At 50.8% G+C, this 20041-nt stretch overlaps 1 protein-coding gene across 1 annotated transcript; it reads right to left on the bottom strand.

Annotated features, from left to right (window-relative positions):
• Positions 1 to 794: 794 nt before the first annotated feature.
• MED30 (mediator complex subunit 30) lies at positions 795 to 19624 on the bottom strand. Its single transcript, XM_088450185.1, has 4 exons — positions 19327 to 19624; positions 11742 to 11900; positions 8638 to 8748; positions 795 to 1497 (listed from the first exon to the last, which is right to left on the bottom strand). The coding sequence occupies exons 1-4, from the start codon at positions 19516 to 19518 to the stop codon at positions 1402 to 1404; spliced, it is 558 nt and encodes a 185-aa protein (XP_088306311.1). The 5' UTR covers positions 19519 to 19624; the 3' UTR covers positions 795 to 1401.
• Positions 19625 to 20041: the final 417 nt, after the last annotated feature.

Genomic DNA, 20041 nt, shown 5'->3' with positions numbered 1-20041 from the left:
TTGGAAAGGTGACTTAACGCCGTAACAAGAACCACAGATTATGCCTCCATTAAGCAATGTCATTTGGTCATGTTCACCCCCTTTATAATATTACGTTTCTCGAGCGTATGCCTGCGATTCATTTTCCTATATACCAATAAAGGGTAAGTTTTATATGTTCTTATCCTGTGCACCCCACGTAAGGCCCTGCTCTCTTCTTCTCTGTCTGCACCATGGACCAATACAAGAGATCCCAGAAGAAAACAAACATTCTGTTCCATAGACTGCGTCTGACACACAAGGCCTGATTCGGCAAGGAACGCAGTTGCTTATACGCACGCAATCGGCCGATTGTAGCATTCTGCGCATGAATCACAGTGCTTGAACCGGCCACTGTGACGCAGTGATTGACAGGAAGTGCCGTTTGTGGTTGGCGACGGGTGGGGGGGCATTGGTCGGCCGAACGCAGGCATGCCAGTGTGTTTCAACTGAGTTGCAGGGGCGTGCATATATTAGCCACTGCGATACCATATGCAGCCTGAAACCTCATAGCGTGCGCTGATGTAAGCCATTCCTGAGTAGTGTCTGACCTGTCTTAGCTGTGCGTGAGACTTCGATGGTACTCGATTGTACCAATGTTTTCGCAGTCTTGCTAACCATTACGGGTGTGCGGGTAGGTGAAGTGGACGGCCTTATGTAGTGATGTATCGGCAGTGCGATCGCTATGGATTGGCATACTATTGCACTGAACTGCGTGCGTAGTGAATGAGCCACATGGTTCCCCGCTGGGAATGAAGAAGAGGTAACAGCAAAGATGATTCTCCAAATGATTTATTCAACAGACGCCGGCTGTGATGTTTTTTAATTTTTTGGAAGAAATTTTCATTTTAATTTTTTTTTTTGGGTTCACCTACTGAACGCACACAGGGTGGCAGCAGACTGGCAGTGAGTGACAGGCGGCTGCAGTTTGGGAGCAGGTGGCGTATCGCTGCCATTTACGGGGGGAGGGAATGGGCCAGGATCACTGGCAGAGATTTCCTGGCCTCTTTCTCTCATCTGCAGCGTCAGGCTTGCGTTATCCATTGGGTCACATAGCCGGCCGATGAGAATGAGGAAAATAAACGTTTTGTGCTTTTGCGTTACCTGAGATTTACAAAGAAAATGGGCAAAACTCAGACACTGTTTTCCGTTCACAGAATCGTCGTCCATCTCAGCTGTCTTTACGAAATCACCACAAAGACCCTTTCTCCGTACAGTTACATTTTACTCTCCAAAGTAATATTTTTTTTTTTTTTCAACATCATTTCTTGTTTCCACAATATGTATAAAAACACAATATTTAATACCAGAACAACATTCTGCAATTTCAAATATGATACAAAAAAAAAAAAAAAAAAGGAAAAAAGATTATACATTGCGATGTCAGTTCCTCATAGCCAGCATGGCGTTAATATCCCAGATAAGGTTCCGTAATTGATCCATAATTTGTTTCAGCTGCTGATTCTTCTGTTTTAATTTCTATGAGAGAATGGAAACACTTAATGAGGAAGGCGTTACAGCAAAACGATCAGGCAGAAAATACACTTATAACAGACGGTTACTTGACTCCTCCAACACACAACTCTATAATAACTGGCCGACTACGCCATCGTTTTGCTGTATAATTGTCCTGCCCCCTCCAACCCACGGCTATACTTACCCGTACACAGGTGGTCATCTCTGGCTAGGGTCCATCCCATCTCCCTAGCAGTGGGAGCCGTTGGAGGGGCGGCACACACCTTGGCTCCAACAGTGCATGCATGTTGCAGATGGGGCAGGCCTTAAGGCCGGTACACACTAGACGATGTCTAGTGTGTACCGACCTCGTAAGCGACGGGCCTGGCATCGATGCCAGCAGCGACGGCAGGGGTGGGGAATAGCGGGCAGCATGGCATCGCTAGCGATATCCTCAGATCTTTCTGCAGGTACAAAAGTTCCTAGGATGAGACGGGACGACCGGCGGAAGCGTGCATCGGGATCGTGATAGTGGGTACACACTACATGATTTGAACGATTTGTCGTTCTGATGCATCGGAATAGGCCAAATTGCTGAAAATATCATGTAGTGTGTACCCACCTTTAGGATATTATTATACAGATTGTGGTGGTTTTATAAAATAATGGATATGAGGCAGAGTCGGAAGTAAAAGAAGTAAACATGGAACAAAACGCATATATCTAAACATATGCAGGGCGAGATGTATTAATGATCAAAATTATAATGCGATCATTAATGTATAACTTTGCATACCAACCAGTGGGTTCTTCCGCTGGTATGCAGTATTTTCTTTGCGCCGGGAACGCTCTGCGATACACAGCTGTCCCGGCGATACATTGACTTCTGTGTTCCTGATACCGGCCTGCGCAAGGGACTGGTAACTGATTGGATGGCTGCATGTGACAGGGGCAGTGACATGATGTGAGGAGGGGAATGGAGGCAGCAGGAAGTCACAGGCTGAGAGTTATATAGTGGGAGGAGCCGGGTCCCCAGCAGCACAGAGTATATCAGGAGATGAGTGATGTGTCAGTGAGGACAGGGCTACATGTGACAGGGGAAGTGACATGATGTGAGGAGGGGAATGCAGGCAGCAGGGAGCCACAGGCTGAGAGTTATATAGTGGGAGGAGCAGGGTCCTCAGCAGCACAGAGTATATCAGGAGATGAGGGACGTGTTAGGCTGGGTACACATGTAAAGATTTTCTGTCCAACCATCCAACTAGTTGATTGGTTGGAATGAAAATCTGGTAAGGGATGGGAGTAAGTGATGATCAGCAATTTGCTCCTAAATGCCAGAAAATGGTCGTCAGACAAGCTTGTTAAATGTTTAATCTAAACAATTTGTTCAAACAACAGGTTTTGTCAATTTTCCGGCATTTGGGTGCAAATTGCTGATTGTCATTTGCTGTCATACCTTACCAGATTTTCATTCCAACCATTCAACTAGTTGGATGGTTGGACAGAAAAACTTTACGTGTGTACCCAGCTTAAGGACAGGGCTGCATGTGACAGGGGCAGTGACATGATCTGAGGAGGGGAATGGAGGCAGCAGGAAGCCACAGACTGAGAGTTATATAGTGGAAGGAGCAGGTTCCCCCAGCAGCACAGAGTATATCAGGAGATGAGGGATGTGTAAGGACAGGGCTGCATGTGACAGGATTAAGGCAAATAACATGTCACAAACAGTTAGTGGAATAGACAGGATACCCCACACAGGAAAGGGGAGGGATGCAATAAGGATGCAAAAAGAGTTTGGTCACCAAGTGGGAGCAATTCTTCTTGAAGGATAATTGTGTTATAATAAAAACACAATTGTAATAAAGAAACACATGTATCATTGTGTAAATCCATGCTCCTAACACATGTACACGAACAAAACCAAGCGTTAACATGTTTTGCAATTACAAGAGCCCCTAGTTATATCTGTGTGTACAGAACATAACAGCACATATAAAACAAGAGATATGGTAAGAACTTAACTTTGTTATCTCTGTATCTACAAAGTCCATAGGGTCCACAGGGTTGACCTTGGGGTATAGCTGGATCTGGATCCATGGGCACCACGCAGTTAAAGCTTTTGCTGCTCCCAGGAGGCACTTGGGCTCATTCTCCCCTATACCTCGCCCCCGAGCCACAGGCACCTCAGTTGGTAAGCAGCCAAGCCGGAGGAGGAGACTAAACAGAGAGAAGGAAGAGTGGAACACTCAAGAAACCATACTCACAGAAAAAGGAAACGGAAAACCGGTGACCAGCAACACAGCCCATATGAAGCCAGGTGCGTCAGGGCGGGTGCCCTGTGGACCCTATGGACTTCGTAGAAACAGAGATAACAAAGGTAAGTGCTTACCATATCTCTTGTTTTCTACTTCAGGGTCCATAGGGGGTCCACAGGGTTGACCTTGGGGATGTTCCAAAGCAGTTCAACTAAGGGCGGGGACGCTCCTGTGCAGAAAGGAGAACCCGGCGCCCAAAAGATGCATCCTGAGAGGCAAAGGTGTCAAACGCATAGAACCTCAAAAACGTCTGAATGGAAGACCAGGTGGCCACCTTACATAGCTGAACAGCAGAGATGCCACGTCTAGCAGCCCAAGAAGGACCCACAGAACGAGTGGAATGAGCCTTAACAGAGACTGGAACAGGTAAACCCTCCTGTGCATAAGCCTCACAAATAACAGAACAAAGCCAGCGGGCTAACATTTGTTTGTTGGCAGGCCAACCCCTCCTGTGAAAACCAAAGAGGACAAACAAAGAATCAGACTTCCTAACGGAAGCAGTCCGTTCCACATAAATTCTGAGAGCACGGACTACATCCAAGGAAGCCTCACCAGCTGAAAGATCAGGTGACTGAAAAGCTGGCACAACAAGTTCCCGATTGATGTGGCGCTTTGAAACCACTTTAGGCAAAAATTCTGGACGAGTGTGAAGCACCGCTCTGTCCTGGTGAAAGGACAGGAAAGCGCCCCCAATTCTGACACCCTCCTGGCAGAAGCAATTGCCAGGAGAAAAACAGTCTTAAACGTTAACCACTTGAGTTCCACCAACTCAAGAGGCTCAAAAGGAGGACCCTACAGGACCCGAAGAACCACCGCCAAGTCCCAAGGAGCCACAGGAGGCACGAAGGAAGGCTGGATTCGGAGAACACCTTGGAAAAAAGTGTGAACATCTGGCAGTGTAGCAATCCTTCGTTGGAACCACACAGACAGCGCAGACACATGAACCTTCAGGGAGGCAAGACGTAAACCTAGGTCCAAGCCTGATTGCAGAAATTCCAAGTTCCTAGAAACTCGGAACACCTGAGGATCATACTTTCAGTGGTGTGAGTCCAGAAACTAAGTGCGCCACACCCTGTGGTAAATCCGCGCGGAAGCAAGCTTGCGTGCCCTGAGCATGGTACTAATAACCAAACCCGAGAAGCCCCAAGACCTTAAGACGGCTGTCTCAAGAGCCACGCCGTCAAAGCAGCCGACCTAGATCCGGGTAAAGGCAGGGCCCTGACGCTGAGGAAGAAGGTACGGAGCGTCGATGGAGAGTCTCCTCAGACCGTAGTACCAAGGACGTCTGGGCCACGCTGGAGCCACCAGCATGAGCTTGCCGCCGTCCTGCTTGAATTTCCGCAGGACCCGAGGTAGCAGAGATATCGGAGGAAACAGATACGCCAGTTGAAACGTCCATTTCACCGACAGCGCGTCTACCAGACTTGCGCCTGCGTCTCTTGTCCTTGACCCGTACACGGGCAATTTGTGATTGTGACGGGAGGCCATCAAGTCCAGCTCCGGCAGCCCCCATCTGTCCACGAGTAGCTGAAACACCTCTGGGTGAAGCGACCATTCCCCGGGATGCACGTCGTGACGGCTGAGGAAGTCCGCCTCCCAATTGAGGACTCCTGGGATGAAGACCGCCGAGATTGCTGGAATGTGACACTCCGCCCAAGCAAGGATGCGAGACACCTCCGACATCGCAGCCCGACAGAGTTTCTCCCTGGTGGTTGATGTACGCCACCGTGGTGGCGTTGTCGGATTGAACTTGAACCGCCCTTCCTTGAAGACTGCAGGGCCCTGTACACAGCCCGCAGTTCCAGGATGTTGATGGGGAGAAATGTTTCTTCCGCAGTCCAACGTCCCTGAAGTGACAACGAGCCTGTCACTGCCCCCCAACCCCGGAGACTGGCATCTGTTGTGAGCAGGACCCAGTCCAGGATCCAAAAGGGGCGCCCCTCGACTAGATGAGCTGTCTGAAACCACCAAGCCAAAGACTGCCAAACCTCCGGGGACAACACCAGCATCTGAGACCGGATCCGGTTAGGTAACCCGTTCCATTCTGATAGAATCAGTCCCTGCAGGGGCCTGGAATGGAACTGGGCAAATTCCACCATGTCGAATGCCGACACCATGGACCCCAGAACTTTAATTGCCGAATGGACAGACAGTCGGCAACTGTGTATCCGCAGCTGTAGGGAGGAGATCTTTTCCGGAGTCAGGAAGATCCTTTGCTGACGAAAATCTAACAGGGCTCCCAAATGAACGATCCGCTGTGATGGAATCAGGGAGGACTTTCTCCAATTTATCAACCACCCGTGCGCTTGCAGACAAGCGATCGTCAGGTGGAGATGTTGAAGCAGTACCTCTGGAGAGCTCGCCAACAAAAGGAGGTCGTTAAGTACGGCAGCAGCCGTACATTCTGGCTCCGAAGATGTGCGGCCATGATCGCCATCACTTTGGTGAATACCCTTGGTGCCGCAGAGAGGCCAAAGGGTAGTGCCCGAAACTGGTAGCGATGATGTAGGATAGCGTACCTCAGATACCGCTGGTGTGAAGGTGCTATCGGAACATGGAGGTAGGCGTCCTGGATATCCAGGGAGAACATGTAATCCTCAGGTTCCATCGCCAGAATGATGGAATGTAACGTTTCCATCCTGAATTTGGGAACTCTGAGGAATTTGTTCAGAGACTTCAAATTGAGGATAGGGGGATGAGAACCATTTGGTTTCTGCACCGGAAACAGAGTAGTACCCTGTCCCTCGTTGTGATTGAGGAACAGGAACAATGACCCCTGCTTTCAGCAAGGACTCTATAACTTCCTGAATCTGCAAAGCTTTGTTTTTGTCCTGAGAAGGACTCGTGCAGAAAAACTGGTGGGGCGGTCTGTGCCAGAAAGACAGGGCGTATCCCTGGGAGACCACTTCTCAAACTCAGGCATCCGTGGTGGTATTGTGCCAGCACTGGGCAAATTGAAGAAGTCGGCCTCCCACTCTGGGATCCCCCAAAGAGAGGCCCGTCCCATCAGGCAGAAGGTTTATCTTCCTGCTTGGAAGAAGGGCGCCTGGCACTGCAGGCCTGCTTCTTGGGCATAGAGGCGGTCTTGGTCGCCAACTGCCTCGTGAAGGAATGACCTTTGGCCTTACCCTGAACCCGAATGGACCGAAAAGCGGAGCTCCTCACCTTAGCAGGTGCTGAAGCCAAAGGGAGGAAGGCTGACTTGGATTTAGCCAGAGTATCCACTATTTTGTCCAAGTCTGGACCAAATAGCAACTCCCCATTAAAAGGTAAGGCCTCCAGGCCCTTTTTAGAGTCTGCGTCAGCTCTCCAGGACCACAGCCACAAGGACCGACGAGCAGACAAAGCAACGCCCTAGTAGGGACTGCAGTCGGGATCGCTAAACAGTCCGGGATTGACGCCAGCACCTGCGAAAACATCGCCCAAGGAGGATCCTGCACCGTAGGGAGTTTAGAGGGGCCAGGCACTAGCTGGCACCGCCCGCACAGACCATCCTGTGATAAATCGTCCCTATCAACCCCTGCCGAACAGTGTCGGCAGGAAAACAACACAGGAGCCACGGAGAGCTCAATCTCCTCATCAGACATGACACAATAAATTTGCAATAAATATGTATCACCGAGAAGAGGTGAGGCGTATAACACCTGCGCACTCCCAAGTATGCAACACAAACAGCCCACAAAATACGGTACAGAGTAGCACACCACTGTATGTGACTGACCTCACAAATACTTTGATTTATATATACACAGAAAAACGCCCTTCCCCCACACACCCAGGCCGTAGGAGAAGGAAAGGGACAGGTATAAGATGAGAGTCAGCAGAAAATTAGCACAGACAGCTGTACTAGCAAAAGTCACATACGATGCAGGAAGATGATACTCACTGCACCTTTCGCTACAATCAACCTCCCAGATTCTGTGTGTGGGAGGGCTATAGCGCTGCGAACACTGTCCTTTTGCAGGGGAGAGGTACGCAGGGGGACTGGTCCATGCACCGCCTGGGAGATCTGTGTTTGCCACGAGAAGATGGCCGCCGGAGAGCTCTGAGGAGTGGCCGCAAAAGGAGCAGCTCAGCGACGCCAGCACGCATGAGAGAAGGCGCGCTGAGCTGAAGGAAGGAGCCGCTAAACCAGGGAAGGCTGCCTCCCCTGGCTAGTGATTAACCCCAGGGACGCTGGTTCCCTTCCAGCAATTATTCCCTGGTGGTCCAGCGGACACGCGGGGTATTCCTAATGAGGGGGAGCCCGCCACCGCTACTAGCGCCGCCGGTCTGTCCCCAGAGACCGGCGGTGAGAGACTGCCTTTTCCACGCGGGCAACGCGATGCGCTACCCGTGGCTTACCTGTCCCCGTGACTCCGGCAGCAGTCAGTGGGAGGTCCCGGAGCCCTGCTAGTACTGACTCCGCGGTCCCGCTGTGATCCCCAGATCAGTACTGGCGTCGCAGCGCCAGCGGGGTTGCTGGAGCGGCAGCGTGGACGTCCAGATTGACAGTCTGATGCTGCCGCTCTGAAGAGTAAAATTAAATAAACATCTTCTTTTAAATAAAAATAAGCTTAGGGGTTGCTTATGCAGCCCCACTGCGCCAGGGTGACCCGACTCCGGCCGGGCACCAACTAAAACTGATGTGCCTGTGGCTCGGGGACGGGCTATAGAGGAGGATGGACCAAAGTGCATCCTGGGAGCAGCAAAAGCTTTAACTGCGTGGTGCCCGTGGATCCAGATCCAGCTATACCCCAAGGTCAACCCTGTGGACCCCCTATGGACCCTGAAGTAGAAACTTTAAATATCACAGCCTCACATTCTCTCATTATAAATATTGTCATTTGGTTTTATAAAGATACCATACCTTATTTACTTCCAGTATTTCCCTCCTCTCTTCGCTCGGATAGCGGAGGTGACTAGCCTGGCCGCGGTCTTCGTTTTTCCAATAATCTTCTTCAATATATGGAATTAGTTGCTGAAAATGAATAGTCACAAAGAAAAATGACATACATGCTGGTTAATGGGCAGGAACTGGGATACTTTGTCACAGTAGACTTACAAATGGTGCACAGTGTCAGTAAGCAGCAGACAGGCTAGCAGGAGGTTACTGTGCAAACAAGGACATCATTTCATTTAAGCCCAATTATGTTATGTACATTCCTTCTCTGCCGTGACAATACAATTCTACCTTGCCATAAGCATTGATTTCATACTGAAGAGATGAACATTAGAAAACTGAACTAAATGTAACAGAACTAATGAGTTCAGTATGGAGGTGATCAAGAAATAGAGAAGAAAAGGATGAGGACATAAATTAGAAGCACAAGGAAGAGGTTCCAGCTCCAGCTAAAGAGCAATAGCGCTTTCCAAACCTACCCTATAGCAGCTCAGAGCGTTGCCTGCCGAACTCCAGGCAAACAGGACAAGGAACTTATAAAGCAAGAGATGGAAGTCTAAAAAAGTTTCACCCAGTCTTTGTCCAATGGGTTACTCAGCAGCAAGTGGTTTGGAAACATCTATATGTAATCCGTAAAGTAAATAAAAACGAACATCTTGACAATACACATTATTGTTGTAACCCTACACACTTGATATGAGCATTCCTTAAGCTTGTAATGTGTACAGTTGTGGTTTGCAGTGCGGTGTTTGCAGATTTAGGGGTCACTTCAATGCTTTGTGCTGCCGAGCATCGACATATAAGCGATTTACGGTGCTATACAGCGCAAGTTTCCCTGTGCACCTCTGTGGGACAATACTTGCGGTGTAGATAACCATAATATGCCATCCCGGAATGGCACGTGGCGGCCATCACGCTAAATTAAATCGCAGACAAGAGCACAGCGCAGTGAGGGATAATGGACAATGAGTGAGACACTGACATATACGGTAGCGGTTTAACTTAGATTAAGAAAGCAAAAGCTGTTCATTTTCTTGGATATTGATACAGAAGTTTCTATTGCATCAATATAGCATGGATCTGTAAGCACCATGCTAATGACACTCCAATTCTCCACTCTTCCCCATCTCCTTCATCATGTGTGACCACCCAACATGTCCGAAGTAGAAGTCATCATCGTCTGCTCCCTCTCGCGTAACCACCTTGAATTAGGGACGGCCATCGACCATCAAAGATACATAATCATCGCTAGTTTATGGCCAATGTTAAATGATTTTCCCATTGATGGTGGGAGAACCAGATAGTTTCCCTTCATCGATGGATAAGCATAACCGAATATTTTTTTTTACTTAAACATGGTGTCGGGACACTGAGCATAGCCACCGCGCCCACCCCCCCCACAAAGCCACACACCCCAGCTCTGATTGGCCCACGGACCAGTCAGTCATGGAACAAAGATGACCCTTGGTTTGTGAAACCATCGATGGTCATCCATTGCATAGCTGGTTACCATCGATGGCCACTTGTTATTTTGCCATAGATTGTTACCATACCGATGGCCATCCCTACCTTGAATTGAGCTCTGCCAGACTTCTCCTGTGTTGCTGCCCACCTAAGGAATTCCCTGACATGCCCGTCAGACACTCCCACTGCCTACAAATCTTTAAAACACTTTCTGCAAATCAATCCCTTTATTGTAGCGTACTCTGCTCTATACCTCACATCTGCCAATCTGTGTGTAATCTGAGCCACACTCAGGACCTCATTCAGAGGCGGTCGCCAGGGCACGATCGATGGCAACAAGTGATTTTTTGTCATGTGCGCATGCGTGTAGTCGGCATTGCGCGTGCGCAAGCCAGTTCTTGCGAGCTATATGGAGTCTGTCGTCAGTCACTACTTGGTCGTAGCTCTGATTGACAGATAGTTCCGTTTGTGGGTGGTAACAGGGGAAGGCACATGTGAACGGGGGCGTGGCGCTGCAAACGCAGGCGTGTCTGTCGTAAAAAGAGAGATTTAAAGGCGTGCATAAATTACTGAGCGGGTCATCGTACACGTCATACCGCAGCCTTTAAGATGCTACTTCTCGTAGTGCTGGAGTGAGCCCAGGGTCTACCTCAAGCACTGCGACTGCAGGCCATGGTTTCTGCCTCTGCCGATGTCTGGAGTCAATTAACAAAGTAACAGGTGTTTGTCATTGCTATGTACATTAGCAAAGTGGTTGCGTTAATTGGCTTTTTTTCTTTTAAAAGGACATTACATTTGGTTGCTCTCGGTATGTGATATTTATATTACATTTGTTTGAAAAACCATTTAAAATACATTTAATAATCATAATTCCCTTTTTTTTTCGTTCAAATGCTAAATACATATTTTTGTAGATTTTTTTTTATATGTTTGTAGGTTTGTGGTACTGCACATCCCAGCATGCTTTGTGTGTTTGTTTGTTTTTTATTAATAAAGCCCATAGCCAGATTTCTTAAACCAAACATCAAAAAACACATGCAAAATTTACATTCGAAGAATAGACAAAAAAGAACAACAAAGCAATTGCATGCTGCTTGCATCTGCATCGAAACAGGCAAAAGAACCATCGAAAGTGCAGATGTGAAAACTTGACTCTGCCAAAAAACCACGATGGTCACATAGCTTGGTGCCAGCAACCGACAAATCTCTGCGACTGTAGTCCTCGCTCACCCCTTTATGAGGCTCAGGAGGTGTGTTTTCATTGTGATGGGAGTTACCTCGCCTACGATGTGCGCTGTGATTTTGCGCTTGATTTGCATGTTCTTGCTCTTTTATGTTATGATATGATCGATCGCGCCCTAGCGACCGCCTCTGAATGAGGGCCTCACTCCTCTTGTGCCAGCTCTGACTTACTTCTGTAAACTCTCATTAGCAGGGCCCTCCCTACTCTTTAGTTCTACGCCTTTATTTATTTTATCAATCGCTGTTTAACATGTACTCTGTCCCCCCCCCCCCCCCTCCCGTCCAGCAATGCGCAGCACTATGGCGTCTTACAAATCAACAACTACTTTGGGTACAGTACATTTTATAAGAAATGTAGCCCACACCTCTATGGGCACAGGGTCCAGTCCCGCGCAGTTCTCATTGCATTTGTCAAACACCAAGCGGAGCTTGCGGAACAGAATTGAGAGTTGTCGCAGATGCTCCTGCAGTTTTCCTAGCCGGTCCTGGTAAGTCCCCGTGTGATAGGTAACACCATTTGGTAGCTAAAGGAAAGACAGAAGTAGATCATACACATACAGTATATTTATGTTTACAACATTCAGGGTAACAATAAAGAGTATTAGCTATAATACAGAAGCCAGGTAACAAATGCACCAGTTACTGCCTGATGGTGCCTAGATGCAGGCTCTTACCTACTGATGTAAATCTTTCCTGGCTCCTTATAAAGCTCCCGCTGGTTGGAGATGTCTCTACCCAACTTCTACAGGATTTCTTCCACCCATCTTATATCAACTTCCGAAACTCTAATATGCCCCATTATACGTGTTGCCTGCCCACAGTTTGCTGGACCAATGTACACGAGTGCAGCCAGTCCACTCACTAGAAGGCCATTCCATGTCAAGTGGACCAATTTTGAAGATTGTCCCCATCTGACCATTTCCAATTTTGAAAAAATATGAGATATGGTAAGAACTTACCCTTGTTATCTCTATTTCTACGAAGTCCATAGGGTTCCACAGGATACCTTGGGGTATAGGTGTGACGTCAGTCGCAGGGCACCAAAGAGTTAAGCTTTCAGCCTCCCAGGATGCACTAGGTCCCCCTCCTATACCCCGCCCCCGGGCCAAGGCACCTCAGTTAGTTACCAAGCCATAGGCCGGAGGAGGAGAAGGAAGAGAGAGAACAAAGATCTGGACACATACAAGAATCACATTCTCACCAGAGGGAGACGGAAAACCGGTGACCAGAGCAAAGCCCATCTGCAGCACAGGTGCGACAGGGCGGGAGTCCTGTGGAACCCTATGGACTTCGTAGAAATAGAGATAACAAGGGTAAGTTCTTACCATATCTCATATTTTCTACTTCAGGGTCCATAGGGTATCCACAGGATACCTTGGGGATGTCCCAAAGCAGTATCCTTTAAGGGTGGGGACGCTCCTGTGCAGAAAGGAGAATCCGCCGCCCGAAGGAAGCATCCTGAGAGGCGAAGGTGTCAAACCTGTAATACCTCACGAAGGTATGGACAGAAGACCACGTAGCAGCCTTGCAGATCTGAACTGCCGAGGCACCACGTCGAGCTGCCCACGAAGGACCCACAGACCTAGTGGAATGAGCCTTCAGAGAAGGAGGGACCGGTAGGCCTTCATGAAGATAAGCTTCAGAAATAGCCATACGGATCCAGGCTGCCAAAGTTTGCTTTGAAGCAGGCCAACCCTTTTTACGGAAGCCATAGAGGACAAACAAAGCGTCTGACTTCCTAAACGAAGAAGTGCGGTCAACATAAGTCCTTAAGGCCCGCACAACATCCAAAGAGGCCTCACCCACGGAAAGACCCGGTGAGTTAAAGGCCGGAACAACTATTTCCTCGTTAACATGAAACTGGGAAACAACTTTGGGAAGAAACTCGGGCCGAGTGCGGAGCACTGCCCTGTTCCCATGAAAAACCAAGAAAGGGGGTCTACAAGAAAGAGCCCCTAACTCAGAAACACGTCTGGCCGAAGCAATGGCCAGAAGGAAAACAGTCTTAGCTGTTAGCCATTTAATATCCACTGAGCCCAGTGGTTCAAACGGCGGTCCTTGGAGAGCACTCAGGACCACAGCCAAATCCCAAGGCGCCACAGGTGGAACAAAGGGCGGCTGAATACGGAGAACACCTTGCATAAAGGTGCGCACATCCGGGATTGTAGCAATCCTACGGTGAAACCAGACAGATAGGGCCGAAACCTGTACCTTCAAAGAAGCAAGGCGAAGCCCATGATCTAGTCCCGCTTGCAGGAAAGCGAGAATCCGAGACAGACGAAACTCCCGCGGTGCATAACCTCTCGGTCGACACCACTGGAAGAACGTATGCCACACGCGATGGTATATCCTCGCGGAAGACGGTTTCCGAGCTCGCAACATGGTACGCACCACAGAGCTGGAAAACCCCCGGGACCTCAGCATGGCCGTCTCAACAGCCACGCCGCCAAGTCAGGTCCGGGTGAAGACAAGGACCCTGAGACAGAAGGTCCGGTCGTAGCGACAACCGCAGAGGACTGTCCACGGACAGACCCTGAAGGTCTGAGAACCAGTGCCGTCTGGGCCACGCGGGAGCTATCAACAGGAGCGTCCCTCCTTCCTGTTTGAATTTCCGGATTACCCGTGGAAGAAGGGAGACCGGAGGGAACAGGTATGCGAACCTGAACGTCCATCGGACGGACAGAGCATCCACCAGAGACGCCCCTTCGTCTCTTGTGCGAGACCCGTACACCGGCAACTTGTTGTTGTGCCGGGACGCCATGAGGTCGATTTCTGGAAGACCCCACCTGTCCACCAGTAGTTGAAAAACGTCCGGGTGCAGGGACCATTCCCCTGGATGAACGTCCTGGCGACTTAGAAAGTCCGCCTCCCAATTTAGCACTCCCGGGATGAAGACCGCTAATATGGCCGGAAGATTGCGCTCCGCCCAAACCAGGATCCGAGAGACCTCTACGAGAGCCGCCCGACTGCGAGTTCCTCCTTGCCTGTTTATGTAGGCCACGGTGGTAGCGTTGTCCGACTGGACCTGCACCGGGTGACCCTGGAGAAACCGCTGTGCCTGCAGGAGAGCATTGAAGACCGCACGGAGTTCCAAGATATTTATTGGAAGCTCCGCTTCTGTCGGCGTCCACCTGCCCTGGAACAAGTGTGGACCCGAAACTGCTCCCCAGCCCCGAAGACTGGCGTCCGTTGTCAACAGGACCCAATTTGGAACCCAGAACGGACGTCCCTTGTTGAGGTGGGTCGTCTTTAACCACCACGCAAGGGACAGGCGAACCTCCGGGGTGAGCACAATCGTCTGGAACTTCAGAGACTGAGGCAGCCCGTTCCACTTGGACAGGATCAGGTGCTGCAGAGGTCTGGAGTGAAACTGGGCGTATTCCACCATGTCGAACACCGACACCATGGAGCCCAGTAACCTCATCGCCGAGTGTAAGGACACCCGGCGGCTGTGCAGACAACTGCGCACCCTTGACTGTAAAGCAGAGATCTTGTCCTCCGTCACGAAGATCCTTTGCTGTCCCGAGTCCAATAAGGCTCCAAGATGCAGAATCCTCCGAGACGGGATTAGAGTGGACTTCTGCCAGTTGATTAGCCAGCCGTGCCGTTGCAGCAGTGCAATGGTCAGGTCCAAGTGGTGTAACAGGAGCTCTGGAGATCCTGCCACCAATAACAGGTCGTCCAAGTACGGCAACATGCGGACTCCCTGCAGCCGAAGAGAAGCCGCCATGACCGCCATCACCTTGGTGAAAACACGTGGTGCTGTCGCCAGGCCAAAAGGTAACGCCCGAAACTGGAAGTGGTCGCTGCGGATTGCAAACCGAAGGAACTCTTGATGGCGCAAAAGAATAGGGACATGCAGGTAAGCGTCCTGTATGTCCAATGACACCATGTAGTCCCCAGGTTCCAGCGCCAGAATGATGGACCGTAGGGTCTCCATCCGAAACTTCGGGACCCGCAAAGACTTGTTGAGTGCTTTGAGGTTGAGAAACGGACGATATGACCCATTGGGTTTCTGTACCAAAAATAGATTTGAATAGAAACCCTGGCCCCTCTGGGAGAATGGAACAGACACTATAACTCCAGCCTGGAGCATAGTGTGCAATACCTTCCGCAGCAACGTAGCCTTGTTCCGGTCTGATGGTAGACCCGTGGTGAAGAATCGAGCCGGGGGTCTGTGCCGGAAGGAGAGGGCGTACCCGTGGGAGACCACCTCCAGAACCCAAGTGTCTGTCGTAGTGAACGACCAACACCGGGAGAACTGCAGCAGGCGGCCTCCCACCCTGGGATCCCCCAAGGGGAGACCCGGACCGCCAGGCCGCAGGCTTGTCATCTGGCTTGGGGGCCGGACGTCTGGTACTCCATGCCTGTTTCCGGGGCTTGACCGATTTCTTAGGGCCAGCCTGTCGAGGAAACGACTGTGGTTTGGGCCTGCCCTGGGCCCTCGATGACCGAAAGGACGATGGTCCAGAACCAGAAGGAGCAGCGGCCGACGGAAGACAAGCAGCTTTGGCTGCCGCCAGCGTGGCCACAATCTTATCCAGATCCGGACTGAAGAGAACTTCTCCGGTAAACGGCAACGCTTCCAGACCTTTCTTGGAATCTGCGTCCGCCTTCCAGGATCGCAGCCACAAGGTGCGACGAGCAGCTACCGCTGCTGAAGAAATTCTAGACACCAGAGTACTAATGTCTAGAGCCGCCTCGTTGATGTAGGTGGCCGAATCACGGAGATTGCCAATCAACTCCGCCTGTTCGGCCGGACAGTCGGATTCAAAAGAAGCCTCTAATGAATCTTCTGGCAACCCAGCAAATGGCCATAGCCGGCCGTGCTGCCCCCCCTGCAAGGGAATAAGCGGACTTCAGGCAGATTTCTACCTTGCGGTCCGTAGCATCCTTAAGGGAGGACATGGATGGCATCGGCAATGTGGCACTACGGACAAGACGGGTCACGTGAGAATCCACCTGTGGAGGGGATTCCCACTTAGCAAAATAATTATCCGCGAATGGATAAGCCACCGCCAGGCGTCTCTGCGGCTGGTATCTTTTGCCAGGTTGTTTCCACGCCTCCTCTAAATGGTCCACCAACTGACCCGAAAGAGGAAAGACTGTGGCATCGCCCTTCACATCTTTGAAAAAGGCATACTTAGATTTAGCCGCTGGGGGAACTTCGTCCTCAATCACCAAGGCTGTGCGGACCGCCCGAATAAGTCCAGGAATATATACTTTGGACTTAGCATCAGCGTCCTTAGTATGGAGAGGTTCCTGATCGTAAGGATCCAGAATCTCCCCATCATCAGACGTCCCTTCGTCATCCTCATAAGGAGCGGACAGAGACGCCACCGGCCTTTTATGAGGCCGCATCACAGACTCCCCTTGCAACACATCCGATAAGTGCTGTACAGAACTCGTCAGGGAGTTAACCCACACTGGCTCCTGAGAACCCGGGAGCGGGGAAATAGGGAGACTGTGGGGTACCACCAATTGTCGTGGGAACCCCTGCATGGGTGACGACACCACAGACTGCTGGGACAAACCCATCGGAGTAAACGCGGGCTGCGGAGCTAACTGGCCCACTAAAGCTGTTAACGCCTGAGCGAAACAAGCCCAGGGCGGCTCCTGTACCGATGCTGTAACCGTAATAGGCCGCGCCATGGACAAACACTGCCGGTATAGGCCCTCCGCGCTACCCTCCCCCTCCGCTAACGGTACTTTGCACGTGGTACACTGTAGCCGGAGGGGAAAATCACTTTCAGACATGATGGCACCACGTATGTGACCTCTCTCACCAATTAAGTATTAAATAGGCGAGAGACCACCCTGCAGCACCGCACCGCAAGGGCTTTAGCAGAAAGAACAGGGACAGTAATAAAGCTGACAGTTTAGAGAAGAAAAGTTACAGGCAGCGCTAGCACAGTCACATACAATGCAGAGAAATAACAATTCCTGCACTAACAGCGCTGATCACTCAACTACACAGACACAGGGCCTGGTAGGACACAGCGCTGCATACACAGACCTGAGCCACAGCGGAGGAGAGGTATGCGGGGGGACCCAGACCACGATGCTTCCTTCCAGACTTCCAGCAGCGTTCACCATGCGTTGCAGAGAAGATGGCCGCCGAGGAGCAGAGAGAAGCTGGCCTGGGGGAGGAGCGCTGACACAGGGCCAGTCAGCACAGTGCAGAGAGGGCTGTGTGCAGCGGGGGAGGCGCCGGCTGTGAGACAGGGAAGGCGCGCTCCCCTGGCATGCATTTAACCCCTGGGACGCCGCAGCGCTACCGCTCTGCTGCGGTCCGCTGTCCCAGGGGGTAGTGGAACGCGCAGGTTCAGTACCTGGCTCCACGCTGCAGCCAGTCCCCAGGGAGCCCCCTGCCTGGGGACTTAGGACCATGTGACCAGCGGGGACCCCGCTGCTTACCTTTGTCCCCCTTGGATCCGGCCATGGTCCGGAACATCTGGGATCACCGCTAGCTGTGACCCCAGATGCTCACCAGCATCCCCGGATCGGTACCGGTGTTCTGGTACCGGCGGGGGTGTAGGGAAGACAGCATGGACGTCAGGACTGACTGTCCATGCTGTACATCCAGATGTGCAGCCACAGCTGCACTGAAGAAAGCTTCAGGGGCTCTTCTAGCCCCCACTCCGACAGGTGCACCCGACGCCGGCCGGGCACCAAACTAAACTGAGGTGCCTTGGCCCGGGGGCGGGGTATAGTAGGGGGACCTAGTGCATCCTGGGAGGCTGAAAGCTTAACTCTTTGGTGCCCTGCGACTGACGTCACACCTATACCCCAAGGTATCCTGTGGATACCCTATGGACCCTGAAGTAGAAATTGGAGTTAACAATATGCAATAGTAGCAAAACTATGGCCCTTAAAGTGGGGGGTGGGTGCAACTGTCAAGATGATTACAATTGGAGATGGTCAGGTAGGGACCCCTGGCCCGCTTGACATGGAATGACCCTAGAAAGGCAAGCCATCATCTCGGAGTCTCATGGAAAAAAAACATATACTGAAGTTAGAATAAAAGGTGCTGGAATAACACATCAGCGTAACATAGGGAAAAACCAAGGGAATCTCTCCGTTCAGAAACTGGAAGTGTTACGTTGCTGCAGAGGGGGCGAGACACCTCATGAAGGGCAGATAGAAGTCCTGCAAAGGACCCCTAGATACGGTACTGCATTACTGAGCCTTGCCGGGGAGTGAAACACTGCAAATTAACCAAAAGACATACAAACATATTGCCCCATGGCCATCGAATAGGGCAGGCGAGATGGGCCAAGAGGTCCTCATCCGCCGTCAAATTCTATTGGTGCATACACACGGTGAGATCTGTCAGATGAACGATTGAACGATGTTACCAACAATTTGAACGATATCAGACTATTAAAATGAATGAAATCATCAAAATTTGACTGCAAACACAGACGACGTCAGATATCGTTATGACATGCGGGAACGCCCATCGTTGCAGGCCCACACGTCAGATTTTCTTTCAGATATGAACAATTGAGCGATTTTTAACAACGACCGTGTGTATGCTCCATATGCTTCCAGTGGCCCGTCACGCCGTCATTGCAAGGACACCAGCCGGCTACACGCATACGCAAGAGAACCGTGCTGCGGACACCGCCTCCGTGGGGGGTACCACCAGCTGAAAGGACAGACTGAACCATCGGATGAGATTTCAGAAACCAGTGCGTGATGGTGGCAGCCAATACTGAATGGGAAAACCATTGCCATCAGATTGGGGATATCGCTAGGCGCCAACCATCGATCCCCGATGTCCATCCCTAACTTGTATCACATGGTAGGTGCCCCTAAAACCCATATATTGCCAGAGCCTATACCCATGTATTTCCAGGGCCTGTCTAGAAGGGGCTCATATACCCATATATTGCCAGGGCAGGTGCCCCTATACCAGAGCCTGTCTATGGCAGCGGCACAGCACACCTGCATGTTGCGGAGCAGCTGGAAGATCTCCATGGTCCGGAACACGATGTCCTGCACGGTCTCCTGCCCGATCCGGCACAGGGACGCGGTGTTCACCTCCCGGCTGGCGGCGGCGGCCTGGGGACCGGGGAAGCCCCCGGGCCCGGGGACTGCTGATGCCGCTCCAGCTCCTGACAGGGGCGGCGTGGACATGGCTCAAATGATCCGGTCAAAATAAATAAATAATAATAAAAAAAAGCAACGTGTGACCTTCCCAACATGGCGGCTGCGTCCGACGCTCTACGCGTCCTAAGATGGCGGTGTGTCTTTCGACCTTCTCAAGATGGCGCCCGCGCGCTCGTTTCCTTCCTCCCCACCCCAAGAAGTCTGTGCGGTGGCTTTGCTTCTGACCTTCTCAAGATGGCAGGTTCGTCCTTCTTTGCCTCCCCCAAGATGGCGCCGTTTTCTCGGACCTCCCCAAGATGGCGGGCGGGCCTAATTTATGTTATTCCATGACAGGAACAAGCAAGAACATAAAACTTAACCCAACACAGCTGGACACTGGTAGTTATCACACACACACGGGGCTCTATTTATCAACATTATTTTTACTAAAATAATGTGAAAAAGGGTATTTTCACACCCTTTTCACATTATTTTAGTATCACCTATAGTTATTACAGGGCAATTGGAGTAGGATTTGTAAAATTCTACTCCAAGCCCTAAGTATCACTTA

The sequence above is a fragment of the Taudactylus pleione genome, unplaced genomic scaffold, assembly GCF_031769625.1.
Source record: "Taudactylus pleione unplaced genomic scaffold, aTauple2 ptg000510l, whole genome shotgun sequence".
Lineage (NCBI taxonomy): Eukaryota > Metazoa > Chordata > Amphibia > Anura > Myobatrachidae > Taudactylus > Taudactylus pleione.
The sequence above is the reverse complement of the archived record's forward strand: the minus strand, read 5'-3'. Positions and strand labels throughout refer to the sequence as shown.

Excerpts from the sequence above, each read along its gene's own strand:
- MED30 (XM_088450185.1), bottom strand. The coding sequence starts at position 19,518 with ATGTCCACGCCGCCCCTGTCAGGAGCTGGAGCGGCATCAGCAGTCCCC. Across the intron at positions 11,901-19,326 it reads AGCTGCTCCGCAACATGCAG|CTACCAAATGGTGTTACCTA; the intron begins GTGTGCTGTGCC and ends TCTTTCCTTTAG. Across the intron at positions 8,749-11,741 it reads TGGACCCTGTGCCCATAGAG|CAACTAATTCCATATATTGA; the intron begins GTGTGGGCTACA and ends ATTCATTTTCAG.